General features: G+C 43.5%; 1 protein-coding gene across 1 annotated transcript in view; it reads right to left on the reverse strand.

Moving 5' to 3' along the window:
• The window catches only part of LOC145414975 (chromosome-associated kinesin KIF4A-like), a 144,307-nt gene that overhangs the window by 18,833 nt on the left and 110,212 nt on the right, over window positions 1–15,262 (reverse strand). Inside the window, exon 24 of the mRNA XM_080284389.1 lies at window positions 4,837–5,076. Within this exon, the coding sequence (XP_080140515.1) occupies window positions 4,837–5,076 (240 nt within the window). The remainder of the gene's footprint in view (window positions 1–4,836; window positions 5,077–15,262) is intronic.

Here is a 15,262-nt window from a genome sequence, read left to right on the forward strand (position 1 = left end):
TAATACCACTACATCTCTTGTCCATCCATCATCCAATTCTACGTTGCCCCATGAGAAGCGTAGAAGCCTGGGGCTAGGAAATTTGGTCCTGACATTTAAGATGAGAGTGACCAACCTCACTCATCCCTGTGTGGCATTACGTGAGCAATAACCCCAATCACCCCTTGGATATAAACCTTCACCAGCTCAATTCGATACGAGCGCTGTAATTATCCACTAAACCAGGGGTTCTCAAACTTTTTTGGCTGCGACCCCTACAAATTACTTCGACAGATTCGCGACCCACTCCCCCAGCAACAAAGTATTTATGACAATCACTATAACACATTTACCTGTCTCCGTGTATCTGCTTGCCTGTCTATGTAGGTATGATGTATGTATGTACGTAAATACGTATATATGTAAGTATGTATGTATGCATGTACGCATGTAAGCTTGTATGGATCTCTCTCTCTCTCTCTCATACACACACACACACACACATACACACACACACACAGTCTTTAAAGGCTGAACAACTTACCATTATTAATGGGAAGAATGGGCTTGCTTCTTGGAGCACATCGTTTCCAGCCTTGGGGCGATGCTGGAAACTGCAACACGGAGATCACCCTCGACACGAAGTCGTGATCGGTACTTGTTTTTTATGTATGTTAGTGCGGAAAATGTAACTTCACAAAGGTAGGCCGATCCGAAAGGCGTCAGTACATTCATTGGGGTCTTGGATAATCCTGGATATTCTTCTGCCACTGATATCCAAAACTTATCCAGTGTTGTCGACTCAAACTTCATCCGTAAAGTTCGATCACTAGAGAGTTCAAGCACTGCATCCTCCACATCAGATGGTAAGTGACTCCCGGTAGCAGTGAACAGTTGTCGTATCCAGTCGTGTTGTTGTAGAGTTGTCTCTTCCGTGAAGTACTTTTTGAAGTGGTCAAAGAGGCTTCGAAGGTGAGTGGCTATGGCTCCTTTCATGTTATCCAAACATGCATGCAGTTCATTCTCTTCAACGAATTCTTCCAGCAAGGGAAACATTTCAACATTTCCCTCTTCAGATCTCACAGCCCATCGTTCCAGCTTCCTATTGAATGCATTTACTTTGTTGGACATTGTCAAAATGTTTGTGTTTGGGCCTTGTATTGACAAGTTCAGCTCATTCAGTTTTTGATAAATGCTTGCAAGATATGCAAGTTTTGCTAGCCATGTGGAGTCACACAAATGAACACTGAGTGTGGACCCACATTCAAGAAGAAAGAGGCGAACTTCATCCCTCACCTGATACAGGCGTGTGAGAACCTTGCCTCGGGATAGCCATCTGGCCTCTGTGTGGAGCAATAAAGCATCATGGTCCGAACCCATGTCCTTACAAAGTGTGGCAAACAATCTGGCGTTCAGTGACCGTGACTTTACGAAATTCACTATTTTAATTGCAGTTTCAAGAACACTGTTTAGCTCTGGAACAAGAGCCTTACTAACAAGAGCTTCCCGATGAATAATACAATGAGTGAAATTAACATTAGGAGCCACTAGCAAGATTTTTCCTCTTAATCCTTTCCTTTTATTCAGAATTGCCCCAGCCCCGTCTGTGCATACACCGACACACTGGTCCCAAGGCAATCCCATCTCACGTAGCTTGCTGTCTAACTCTGTGAAAATAGCATCCCCTGTGCATGTTCCTTCCAAAGTAGAGTAAAACAACATGTCCTCATTAAGTCTTCCATCAAAACTGTATCTTATGAATACGAGTAACTGAGCAGAATTTGAAATGTCAGTCGACTCATCAACCTGCAAAGCATACCTCACATTCTTCACTCTTTCAATCAGCTGACACCGAACGTCATCTGCAATGTCATGAATATGCTGCCTTACGGTGTCGTTTGACAGAGGGATAGTGTCAAGGTCACAGGCCACTTTTTCTCTGTGCATAGCTCGACCCATTGCCACTGCAGCAGGTTTTATGAGGTCTTCACCAATTGTGTGTGCCTTTTTCTTCTGTGCAATTAGGTATGCAACCACATATGATGCCATTTGAGCTTCGGGAGGAGTTGTAGTTTTCTGTGTTATCATCTGTTTTTGTCCCTGTAGCTCTTTTTCCTTTCGTTGGAAAAAGTCTATTGTCTTTTTAGCATGATCTGGATGTTTGGTTTGCAAGTGTCTTTTCATTTTCGCTGGTTTCAGGCTTTCGTGTGCAAGAACTTCAAAACACAGAACACACTGAGGATGATATAAAATATAAATAAGTTGCGTTTTACGCCAGGTACCCCTTTTTTGGATAAGGGCTAAGGCGTTGCCCCTGGGTAGAGGACTTTGGTTTGGAGCGTGTAGCAATTTATGACCGGATGCCCTTCCTGATGTCTACCAATGACCCTTGGGTGGATTCGATCCTCCGACCCTTCGGTCAGAGCGGAGCGCTCTAACCCACTGAGCCACAGCTCTGAGGATGATGAATATCATTAACTGTACAGCAAGTAAATCCATATTGTATGAATTCTTCCTGATATTTTCGGCGCTTGGATGGTCGATCACACTGGTATGTTTTTGCGTTATGTCCGTCATGGCCCTTATTCCCACTTGACGTGCTTAATTGCTCGGAATTAACATCATCGGATGCTTCAGTGATGTCTGTTGATGTGTCCTTGCTTGTAGCCTTGCGAATTAGCCACCGTTCCATGGCGCAGGTTAAATAGCAACGATGTCACGAGAGTTGCACGAGCCTCACGAACCGATACTGACGGCCTTCTCACAAAATACACGCCTTTACTGAGTGCATATGCCACGTGTAACAACATGAATAACTCTAAAATAAATCGTTCTGAAGTCAGGACACACATTACAAAGTAGTAACTATTATCAATATTACAAGATTATTAGTGTGGAGTACTTTATACAGCAAAGAAAGCATCCACACATAAGAAAGCATGCATACATAACGTTGCTTTATGATGCATTATCGAGCATCGGGCAGGTTGACCACCGCTGACAAGTACTAGACACGTTAGGATGGGTAGTGGGAGGAACAGGAGGAGGAGGAGGATGAAGAAGAAGGAGGAGTTGCAGGATCTCGCGACCCCTCAAAATTATTTCGCGACCCCTCTGGGGGTCGGGACCCCCACTTTGAGAACCTCCGCACTAAACCACCAGGCACCATAATTTGGTTGTCTGGTTACCACCCAGCATAGTAAATGGTTTCCTGGTGTACAGGAAACCATTTGGCTTGTCAGTGTAGAGTCACCCACAGGCAGAAGGAAGAGGAAAGAAGGAAGGAAAGAAAGACAAAAGAGGAGTGTAGTCATCCATAAGCAGAAGGAAGAGGAAAGAAGGAAGGAAAGAAAGACAAAAGAGGGAGTGTAAAGTCACCCGTACGCAGAAGGACGAGGAAAGAATGAAGTAAAGAAAGACAGAAGAGGAAGGAAGGAATGGAGAGGAGAGGAAAGGGCAGACACCTGAGAGCAGCACAAGATCGAGTGAGTGGATGGTATGCGCCCCCATCTACGCACCCATTTATCACAAACACTGCACAAGATGGAATTACTTCCCATGCCCTTATGGCAAACTGCACATGGCCACTCTCCCTTGTCTCTGACAGTACCACCACCAACCCTAGATATCATCATTTTTGTTTTATCTGCATTTACCCTTAAGCCCTTGTGCCCCATACCATCTCTCCACTTCCTAAATCTTTCCTTCGCCTACCTTTCATTGTCTGCAACCAACACCAAATCATCAGCATACAACATCTCCAAGGAAGTCCGTTCTGAAGTCATGTGAGAAGGCTTCATGTACCATGATAAAGAACGTGCAACTCAAAATTGACCCCTGATGCACACCAACATTCATGGAAAACTTATCACTCAAATCTCCATTCACTCTTACCTGGATGCAAGCACCCACATACATGGCCACAACCACCCTAACCAGCCATTCCTCCAACCCAAGCTCTCTCATTGCCCACTTCACCACCTTTCTATGGACACATTATATATATATATATATATATATATTATTAAGTATGACCTCAGGGTTAAGGGCCTGAACAGGGTGGCTGCCATGGATCGTTCAGTGAGTCGCCATTAGGTGACCAAGGCTGATGCATGCAAGCATGTTGGAGCCTTCAAAAACATACAGTATATGAACAAGACAATACTGTGGCTCTGCATCTTTCTCATAGCATTTCCACACGAGCAGCATGAAATCATAGTTTTAATCTGTTGTTACAACTCAGCCTTTAGGACGAAGTGATAACAATTTTAAACAAAGTTAAAGTGGAAAGAGTATACAGGTAGTAGTAGTGGAGGGGGTGGTGGAAGTCTGTAACTAACTTATTTATCTCAGTTAACCCGTGGATTGCGAGCCACAGCTCAGGCTGGGAAATGTCGCACTGCGAGTGACAGCTCAGGCTGTGCTGGCCATGCATCACCGCTAACTACTCCACCCCTATGCAAACTTACGCATGGCGCTACGCAAAGATGGAGAGAGAGAGAGTGTTTTATTTTCACCAGATGATGCCCTGGATATGATAAACAAAATAAAAAATGTTTGTTTTTTATTCATTTTTTCACTACTGTACTCCCCTATGTAAACTTATGCATGGTCCTATGCAAAGATGGAGAGAGAGAGAGAGAGAGAGAGATTGTTTCTTTTCACCAGATGATGCCCTGGATCCTTATCTTCAAGTTTATAATAAACAAAAACTAAAAAAGAGAAAGAACTATTTTTTTCTTCATTTTTTTTGCACACCACAGGATGGGATTAAAAAAGGTAATTGCGGAATCCACAGGTTAAAATTTCACCTAATCTGAATAAAATCTCCTTAACAGTATTATAAAAATCACTCACATCTGTGAGACTACTGTCAGGCGTTGTCCTGTTGGTACACTTCATTACGTTGCACTTGCATCTGATGCTGCAAGGACTGATGTTCTTGCGACAATTGCACAGTCGTCTGGAGCAGTCACCCTTACAGCCACATTTAACTTCCCCATTTGAGTCACGCTTGTTGTTTGAGTCTTGCTTGAACAGCTTTTTGTCTCTCTTTTGGTCTGTATCTTCATCTTCATTGTCAGACCTATAGCCTTGCTGGAAAAAAAAAAAAAAAAGTAAATATATATATATATATACTGTAATACAGCATATATCATATAATTAATACCATCATCATCATAGTCAACCAAACTTAATTTTTGCCACCCAAAGAACAAGTGAGCTACAGTCCACAAAACAAGAAAGAGAAAGCAAGACAGGGGAAAGAAATGATGGCAGCATGCCCAAGGAAATGGGTCACACACTCATTCACTTACCATTCAAATTCATGGAATCCTGGCTGTAACTTACAGGCCAATCCTTTTACAAATATTTTTTTTAAATTTTTCTCTTCATATCTATCTATCAATTGCCAGACGCCTTAATCCCATAAGGGGTGGCCACAAACAAATCACCACCATGTCGCCCTGTCTCCCGCCATTTCACTGCCCTGCTCTCAGCTCACACCACCTTCTCTCATATACCTCCTTCTCTCTCTCTCTCTCGCTGCTCTCCGCCTTCACTTCATTTGTTTTCTTTCATTTTATTTTCTCTTTTTTTCCATTCACCCATTTATGAACCTCTAATGATTTTCAATAAGACTATAAAGCTGCAAGAATAATGTCAAGGTAACATTCTTTCATACAGAATCAGGCAAGGCAATGAATGAAATCATCAGTATAAAAGTCATTTTACATTCCTTCCTTCCATATCTGATATCCCGATATCAACAGTAAATATCGGTATCGGTTCGGTACCAGAAAGTGAAAGCATTGACAACATATCAGTTTGGCGAATCGTATCGGTTAACACTTACATATCCTACCTGACAGAGTCCATCGAATGACCATCAATCAAAGAAAGGGGGGCTAAATCCTTGTCATGTACTCTTCAATTCATCATTTATTCAAACCACTCAATCTTCCAGCCTCATCAACTTCCATTCAACCAACTCGATCCCTTGTCAGTTCCCTAGCCTCATCAAATCCTATCCAATAACTTAATCTCTTGTCAGTACCGGAACTCTAGTCTCATCAACTTCCATTCAACCAGCTCAATTCCCATCAGCTGAACAGCCTCATCAACTTCCACACTTTGTCAAAGGCATTCTCCGAATCAACAAAAACAAAGCAGAGCTCCCTCTTCTTCCCTCTGTAGTTTTCCTGAAGCTGTTAGACAATGAATACTGTATCACTGGTCCTTTTGCATGGCATAAACCTAGTGCTGTAACCGATATGATTTGCTGAACTGATATGTTGTCAATAATTGCACTTTTCTGATACCAAACCAATACCGATATTTACTGTTGATATCGAGATATCGGATATGGAAGGAGGAAACATAAAATGACTTTTACTGAAGATTTCATTCATTGCTTTGCCTGATTCTGTATGAAAGAATGTTGTTACCTTGACACAGTTCTTGCAGCTTTATAGTCTTACTGAAAATCATTAGAAGTTCATAAATGGGTGAGTGGAAAAAGAGAAAATAAAATGAAAGAAAACAAATGCAGTGAAGGCGGAAAGCAGCAAGATGAGAATGAGGGATACTGTGTACCGGTGGTATATAAGTGGGGTGACTGTGTGAGTTTATGTTCGTATATAGCGTACACATGCTGTTGAAATATGCACGAATTTCCCGCACTTATTCTTTATTTAGTCGTAGTAGTAGGTGGGGGCGCTTGCCATCCACTCACCGGATGTAGTGCTGCTCTCGGGTGTCTGCCCTTTCCTTTCCTCCCTCCTTTCCTTCCTTCCTCTTCTATCTTTCTTTACTTCATTCTTTCCTCGTCCTTCTGCCTACGGGTGACTTTGCACTCCCTCTTCTCTCTTTCTTTCCTTCATTCTTTCCTCTTCCTTCTGCCTATGGGTGACTCCACACTGAGTGGCAAGCCGAATGGTTTCCTGTATACCAGGAAACCATTTACTATGCTGGGTGGTAACCATATAAGGAAATTACGGCACCTGGTGGTTTAGTGGGTAATGGCGGCACTTCAATCAGATTGAGTCGGTGAAGGTTTATATCCAAGAGATGGTTGGGGTTTATTGCTCATGTAATGCCACTCAGGGATGTATGAGGCTGATCACTCTCATATTAAAGGTCAGGACCAACTTGCCTAGCCCCGGGCTCCTACACTCCTCATGGGGCAACGTAGGATTGGATGATGGATGGATGGATTTACAGTCACTCTTCTCACTGTAGTCAAAACAAAGTAATGAATTCCTGCATACAGTATAATAAGAAAGAAGGAAGTACACGGCAATAAAAAGACAATAACTCTGAGACTTGAGGATGAACGACATTTGGCAACTTGTTTATGCTCAGCTTATACAGCGGAGGGTTAGTGCCCCTCCCCGGAAAACAACTAACTAAAAAAACAAACAAGAAGCCTCGGACAAGCACTGACCAAACAATGACGACCCAGGACCGGACAAAGGACTTGGTAATGGGTACATGGAATGTAAGAGGAGCGAATGATGAGGTGAAAGAGAGAGAGAGTGTCCAGGTGCTTCAGGGTGCGAAAGTGGATGTATGTGGAATAACTGAAACAAAATGGAGAGGAGAAAGTGTGAGAGAATGGGAGTATGGATGGGGTATATGTGCAGGAGTAGGTGAGAATGAGAGGGCAAAGGAAGGAGTATGTATAGTTGTGAGTAAAAGACGGAAGAAGAGCATAAGACAGTAGGGATCAGTTGGGTCAAGGATTGTGTGGGTAAAGTTGAAAGTGGGAATACAAATGTGGGCGATTGTGTGTGTGTATGCGCCAACGCAAGATCGTGCTAGAAGAGTGAGAGAAGAGTTCTGGACAAATGTAGAAGTGTGCATGGAAAAGTTTGGAAGGAATGAGAGAGTGTTTTTGATCGGTGATATTGTAGGACTACATAATAGATAGATAGATAAATAGATAGATAGAAGCAGGGAGTCAGATGATGAGAAGGTGTTGTGTCTGCGAGAATCGAGCAGTGCTAAACATGCTTACACACTCTTAACACTGAGGAAAGCTGACGACAGCGGCCAGTAAGGAGATGATGCAGTTAGCTGTCAGCAGTCCTCTCGTGAACAAAGATCTGGTAACCATGCACACACATATACACACATACTCACACACAGGCTCCTTAAGCTTTCCATCCATGAGGAACACACGTGACACACCCCTGCTACACCAGATTTTAGGAAAGAGAGTTTAGAAGGAGACAAGCGACCCTAGAGAGAGGTCGAGACGGAGATTAGCCTTAGAACAGAGAGGTCGAGAGGGAGACAGGCCTCAGAGGAGACAGGTGACGGGAGAAGGGCTTGGCAATTTGAGAGAGAGACAGATAGCGAGACAGGGAGGTAGCACCCCAGGACTTATATTCGTTCCGTGTGAGAGACTTGTTAATATTTCCAAGACAAATAAAAATAGTCCCATACTATTCTTTACCTCTCCTGTCACTACATGACATTTGGTGGGGAAGCTACTACAAGATATAAAAGCCGCTCGACCACAAGTCTAAAATATACTTCTCTACAAGTAACTACAAAGTCTTTATGACAATATGAATGGTAAAGTTGGGAATGTGAAGGTGGATGGAATAGTTGGTGAGTGGGGTGTGCCTGCTGAGACAGATGAGAATGGGAGTGCATTAGTGGACATTTGTGCTGGGTGGGGGTTGGTGATAGCCAATACCCTCTTCATGCATAAAATGATCCACAGGTATACATGGCGAGTGATGAGAAGGGTGGGTGGTGAACTGAATGAAAGCAAGGCAATGATTGATCATGTGTGTGTGGATGAAAGGATGCGAAGATGTGTAATGGATGCAAGAGCTTATAGAGGTTGGGGGAGTGGACTTTCTGACCACTACTTGGTGGTGGCCAGAATTAGGATTCAAGTAAGATGGAGGAATAGAAGAAGAGAAAGACGAGAGGAAGGAGTAGTTGCAAGGAGAGTGGAAAGGTTACAAGAGGATGAGAAAAAGGCAGAATATAAGAGAGAAGTGGAGGAACGATTGGGCAAATATGAATTGGAGCAGATGGGATACGTGGAAGGTGTGTGTAGGATATTTACAGACGAAATCTGTGCAGCATGTGATGTGGTGTGTGGAAGGAAGAGAAGATGGAGGGGGGTGCAAGGAATAGCGTGGTGGACTGAAGAGGTGAGACAGGCTGTGGCACAAAAGAAGAAAGCATACAATGAATGGATGAGAAATAGGGGCATGGAAGAAGTTGAGAGGCGGAAGAGAGAGTTATATGTAGAAAGAAAGAGAGAGGTGAAAAGATTAGTATGAGAGAGTAAGAAGAAAGTGGATGAGGAATTTGGATGGAATTTGAGTGTAAAGTGGAGGGACTGTAAGAAAATGTTCTAGAAAGAGGTGAAAAGAGTAAGGGTGGAAGTGAAGTTAGCAGGGGAGTGAAAGATAAAAATGGTAGATTACCAGTGGAGAATGGAGAAAAAGTGAGCAGATGGAGAGAACACTTTAAGGAATTGTTGAACATAGAGAATGGAAGTAATGTGAGTATAAGTGGCTGGGGAATGGCTGGGAGAAGGAGGGAGGTGAGAAGACAGGAAGAAATCAGTAGGATAGAAGTTGTGGAAGCAATGAAGAAAGTTAAATCGGGGAAAGCCCCAGGAATTGATGGAGTGTGTGGTGAAATGCTGAAGCATGGGGGAGAGATAGTAGTAGAATGGATGTGGAAGATGTGCAGATTGGCCTGGGAGGAAGGTAGAGTCCCGGAGGATTAAATTATTCCCTTGTACAAAGGAAAAGGGGAAAAGGAAGTGTGTGGTAATCATAGGGGCATTTGTCTTCCTAGTGTAATAGGAAAAGTGTATGGTAGGATACTTATTGACAGAGTTAGAGAAAGAACAGAGAAATTAGTTGGAGAAGAACAGGGAGGCTTTAGGAAGGGAAGAGGTTGTGTAGATCAGATATTCATTCTTAGATCTTTAGTGGAAAAGTTTCTAGAGCAGGGAAAGAAGTTGTATGCGGCTTTCATGGATTTGGAGAAAGCATATGACAGGGTGGATAGACAAGGATTGTGGAAAGTGTTAAGAATAGATGGAGTAGATGGGAAGTTGCTGAATGCTGTGAAGAGTATGTACGATGGTGTGAAGGCTGCAGTGCATGTGGATGGTGAACTAAGTGAATTTTTCTCTTTGAAAGTTGGGTTGAAACAGGGATGTGTCATGTCTTCATGGTTGTTCAATCTGTACATGGATGGGGTAATAAAAGAGGTACAAGGTAGGGTAGTGGATGTTGGAGTGGCCCTGGTGAGAGAGGATAGTGTTTGGAAACTCCCTGTACTGTTGTTTGCAGATGATACTGGGTTGTTGAGTGAAGACGAAGGGGAGCTGCAAGGCTTGGTGGATGAGTTTGGGAGAGTGTGTAAGAAACGGAATCTAAAGGTGAATGTAGGGAAGAGTAAAGTGATGATCTTTGAGAGAGGTGAGGTCAGTGAATGTACAGCGATGTTGGATGGTGAGGAATTGGAAAATGTGAGTACGTTTAAGTACTTGGGTAGTGTGATGAGTAAGGATGGAGGTTTGGAGGGTGAAGTGCTTGAAACGGTACAGCAGGGAAGAAAGGTTGCTGGTTCTTTGAAAGCAGTGATAAGAAACAGGGAAGTGAGCATGGAAGTGAAAAAGTTACTACATGATAGTATTGTGATACCAACTCTAACATATGGAAGTGAAGCTTGGACGTTGTTGGAAGGACACAAATCAAGAGTGAGAGCAGTGGAAATGAGTTATTTAAGAGAAGCCTGTGGAGTCACATGGAGAGACAGGCTGACGAATGAGGATATAAAGGAGCATTGTGGTGTGGATGTGGATGTGATAGGAAGTGTTATGAGGAACACACTGAGGTGGTTTGACCATGTGGAGAGGATGGAGGGTGAAAGACTGACGAAGAGAGTGTATGTGAGTGAGGTGGAGGGGGGAAAAGGGAGGGGGAGGCCGAGGATGAGATGGAGGGATGGGGTGGAGAGGTATATGAGAGAGGGGGGTGTGAGTTGGGAGCAGGGCAGTGAAATGGTGGGGGACAGGGCGACTTGGAGGCGATTTGTTTATGGCCACCCCAGACGGGATTGAGGCGTCTGGCAATAGATAGATAGATTATACAGCAAAACAATCTTTTAGTTGATGGAAAAACTTTACATGTAGATCTTGCCTATACTTCTCCATTTTTATGCTATACATACAAGGTTTGCAATTTGGTACTCGTGTGTGTGTGTGTGTGTGTGTACACATATACATACATACCTACATCATCTAATCCTGTGTTGTCCCATGAGGAGCGTACGAGCCCAGGGCTAGGCAAGTATGGTCCTGACATTTAAGATGAGTGACCAGCCTCACACATCCCTGGGTGGCATTATATGAGCAATAAACTCAAACCACCCCTCAATATAAGCCTACACAGGCTCAATCCGGTTGGAGTGCCTTAATTACCCACTAAATCACAAGGCATCATAGTTTCGTTATATGGTTACCACCCTGCTGAGTAAATGGTTTCCTGGTGTACAGGAAACCATTTGGCTTGTCATTCAGTGGAGTGTAGAGTAACCCAAAGACAGAAAGAAGAGGAAAGAAAGAGGAAAAGAAAAGAGGAAGGTAGGAAAGAAGGAAGGAGGAGAGAAAGGGCAGTCACCCGAGAGCAGCACTACATCAGGCGAGTGAATGGTGAGCACCCAAACCTACCACATACAATACATATACCATACCGTAGGTATACACAAAGACAGTAAACTGAGGTGTGAACTTCTGATGACGTGTATGTATGGACGATTGTGTGTAAGCTACTAGTGTTTGTGCGCGTAAATGATTCAAGTGTCACTTCAGAATGAAGATTTAGCATGGCAGAAGATGCTGTGACCTAAAAGTGTTGCTCACTTCAACCACAGGACCTTCAATACGAAGCTTTTCAAAGTAAATAAGAGATGCTGTACTTTACTGACGACTGTCTAAAATTTAGAAGGCATGACATTTTTAGTTTGCTTGTAATGTGAGCCACTACAGTACACTGTACTACCCATGTACTGTATGTGGTTGGCATTCACCTAACTTAGCCATTCATGCCTTACTTAATAAACTGTTGTTTTATTTATAGGAGGAACAGTCCTTGACTACTAGTGTGTGAATTCCAATCTCAGTGATTACCTCCCAACCACCGGAAAGCGAATATACCAGCAGCAAAATGGGTGTACAGGGGCTGCTGGGTGGTGGGAGGAGCCACGTCTTCCCACCATCATTTGAACCGTGCACCATTTCATCTCCACACCAAAGGGAAGGGAGGGAGTCCCTCCACAGCACACAAGCGAAAGTCAGTCTGACCCGTGCCTCTGCCAGGTGTACAACTACGTCTTCAGGTTCCTATCCATCCGATTCCATCCCTACCGCCCGTGGGCAATTGCATCATCCACCCTTGCCAAGCCTCTTTCCATAGATACCAGGAAAGGGCTCAGTGACAGCACCACAGGGCATGCCTTGGATGTAACTGTGTATAATTTATCTACCAGTGAAGAAGTCATCACGCTGACAGCAACGCCAAAGTTGGGGCCGCATACACGCGCACGAATCCATCCAAGCCCGAGAGCCAAAAGTCACTCCTCTTCCCAGTGTCATTACTCATCGACACAAACACCTGCAGACCTGAGGATACTTTTATTTGCAAGACGAGTTGGTGAGTAACGTGGTCTTTAATTTGTTTCCCTAACTGCTACACTTTTCGAGATATGAATCTGTGAAAATAGGCTATTTGGGGGAAATATGGGCATAATCTGTGGGCGGTCGTATACACAACAATGCTGGCGTGTGAGGGTTAAAGCACGTGTATCTTTTCCGCCATGCATTAACTCTAGGTTGGTCTGGCCTGATTTGGATCATGACCAAAATGTTACCTACTTTTTGGTTTCACTTCATGACTAATGGCCAGGCAGCCAAGGTTTTACGTACAGGACTTTACAGTATAAAATAATTTGCTGTGTTTTATTATCTGAGTAATGACCAAAAGCTTACATGCATTATGCGAGTCATATATTGTTCACTATCAAGAACTGGTTTAGATTTAGATGGTAAATATTAGGTGTTTGCTGTCTGACTAATGATTGAGTGTTGCGTACTACTAGGGAAGCATTGAGCCAATGCAAATTTATATCCAAGAAGTGGTTGGGGTTTATTGCTCACATAATGCCATTCAGGGGTGAGTGAGGCCAGTCACTCTAATCTTACATGGAAGGACCTTAATGGTCCAGAGCAGCTTGTACAGCACCCCACCCGTATCCCTGACCGTCCTGGAGAGAGCTCCAACATACCTGACCTCTTCCTTACAACTAATATTTCTGCTTACACTGTTAATCTTTTCTCTCCGCTGGGCTCCTCCGATCACAACCTTATCACCTTAACCTGTCCTATTACTCCGGTACGGCCTGTGGACCCTTCAAAGAAACATCGTCTGTGGCACTTTGGAGCTGTGGATTGGGAGGCCCTCAGGCAGTACTTCTTTGATTTTCCCTGGAATGATTATTGCTTCCATGGCCGGGAGCCATCTGGGTGTGCCTTGCGCATTACGGAGGTTATTCTCTTGGGCATGGAAGCATACATTCCTTTCTCAAATCCTTTGACTAATGCAAGAAGGCCTTGGTTTCACACTTGTTCTAATGCTGTCCGCAACAAGGAGAGGGCCTATAATAGGTACCGGAGCCAACCCACCCCTGAATCACATCTTTTATACGTTTCTGCCTGGAATCGTGCAAAGTCTGTTCTTCATTCTGCTAAAAATAATTTCATCCGTACTAAATGCTCTCAACTCTCTAACTTGAATTCTTCCTGCTCCTTCTGGCACCTTGCCAAAAACCTTTCTAACAACTTTACCTCATCATCCTTCCCTCCTCTTTTCTACTCTGATGGCTCTGTAGCTATTTCTTCTACTGATAAAGCAGATCTCTTCACTCAAACTTTCTCCTCAAATTCCACCTTAGACGATTCTGGTGCTGTTCCTCCATCACTTCCCCCCTCTGACTTCCTAATGGCTAACATTAATATTTCTTCAGCTGATGTAGTTTCTGCTATCACAGGCCTCAATACTAATAAGGCATATGGGCCTGATGAAGTCCCTCCTGTTGTTCTCAAGAACTATGCTTCTGTGCGTACACCCTGCCTAGGCAAACTCTTTCGCCTTTGTCTATTAACTTGTACCTTTCCTTCTTCCTGGAAGTTTGCTCTCATTCAGCTAGTCACAAAGAAGGGTGACCATTCCCAACCCTCTAACTATCATCTAATTGCTTTAACATCCTGTATCTCAAAAGTTTACAAGTCAATTCTTAATAGAAAAATTTTAAAGCATCTTTCCTATCACAACTTTCTTTCTGATTGTCAGTATGGGTTCCGTCAGGGATGCTCTACTGGCAATAATCTCTCCTAGCTTTCAGACTCCTGGTCATCCTCCTTTCGGGACTTTGGCTAAAGCTTTGCCATTGCACTTGACATCTCAAAGGCTTTCGATTGAGTCTGGCATAAATCTTTAATTTCCAAACTGCCCTCTTACGGTTCCTATCCTTCTATCTGTGCCTTCATCTCTAGCTTCCTTTCTGGTCGTTCTATAGCCGCTGTTGTAGACGGCCATCGTTCTTCTCCTAGATCTATTAACAGTGGTGTTCCTCAGGGCTCTGTCCTATCACCAACTCTCTTCCTTGTATTCATCAATGACCTTCTAAGCTGTACATCTAACCCTATCCACTCATACGCTGATGACTCCACCCTTCACCTTTCCATTCGATTCCCACAATATCCACCTCAGCAGTTACTTCAACAAGCAAGGGCTGAGGCTATGGCACACCTAATGTCTGGCTTGGCTTGTATCTCTGACTGGGGTAAAAATAATCTGGTTGTTCTTAATGCATGAATGACTCAGTTCTTACACCTATCAACCCGACAAAATCTTCCACAGGTATACCCACTAATGTTTAATAATATTCAGCTTAATCCTGCATCATCCTTGAACATGCTTGGGGTTTCATTTACTTGGAATTTATCTTGGAAAGATCATATTACATCTATTGTAATATCTGCTTCCAAGAGATTAGGTGTGCTATGCCGACTCCGTTCTTTCTTTACCCCTCCACAATTGTTGACTCTAAACAGGGGTTTTATCCACCCCTGTGTGGAGTACAACTCTCATGTGTGGGGAGGCTCCCCACATGCAGCTCTTCTCAATAGGGTGGAGTCAAAGGCTTTTCGTCTCATTAACTCTCCTCCTCTTACTGA

This window comes from Coenobita brevimanus, chromosome 101 (assembly GCF_032717465.1).
Source record: "Coenobita brevimanus isolate Jiangsu-jjx chromosome 101, ASM3271746v2, whole genome shotgun sequence".
NCBI classification, from domain to species: Eukaryota; Metazoa; Arthropoda; class Malacostraca; order Decapoda; family Coenobitidae; genus Coenobita; species Coenobita brevimanus.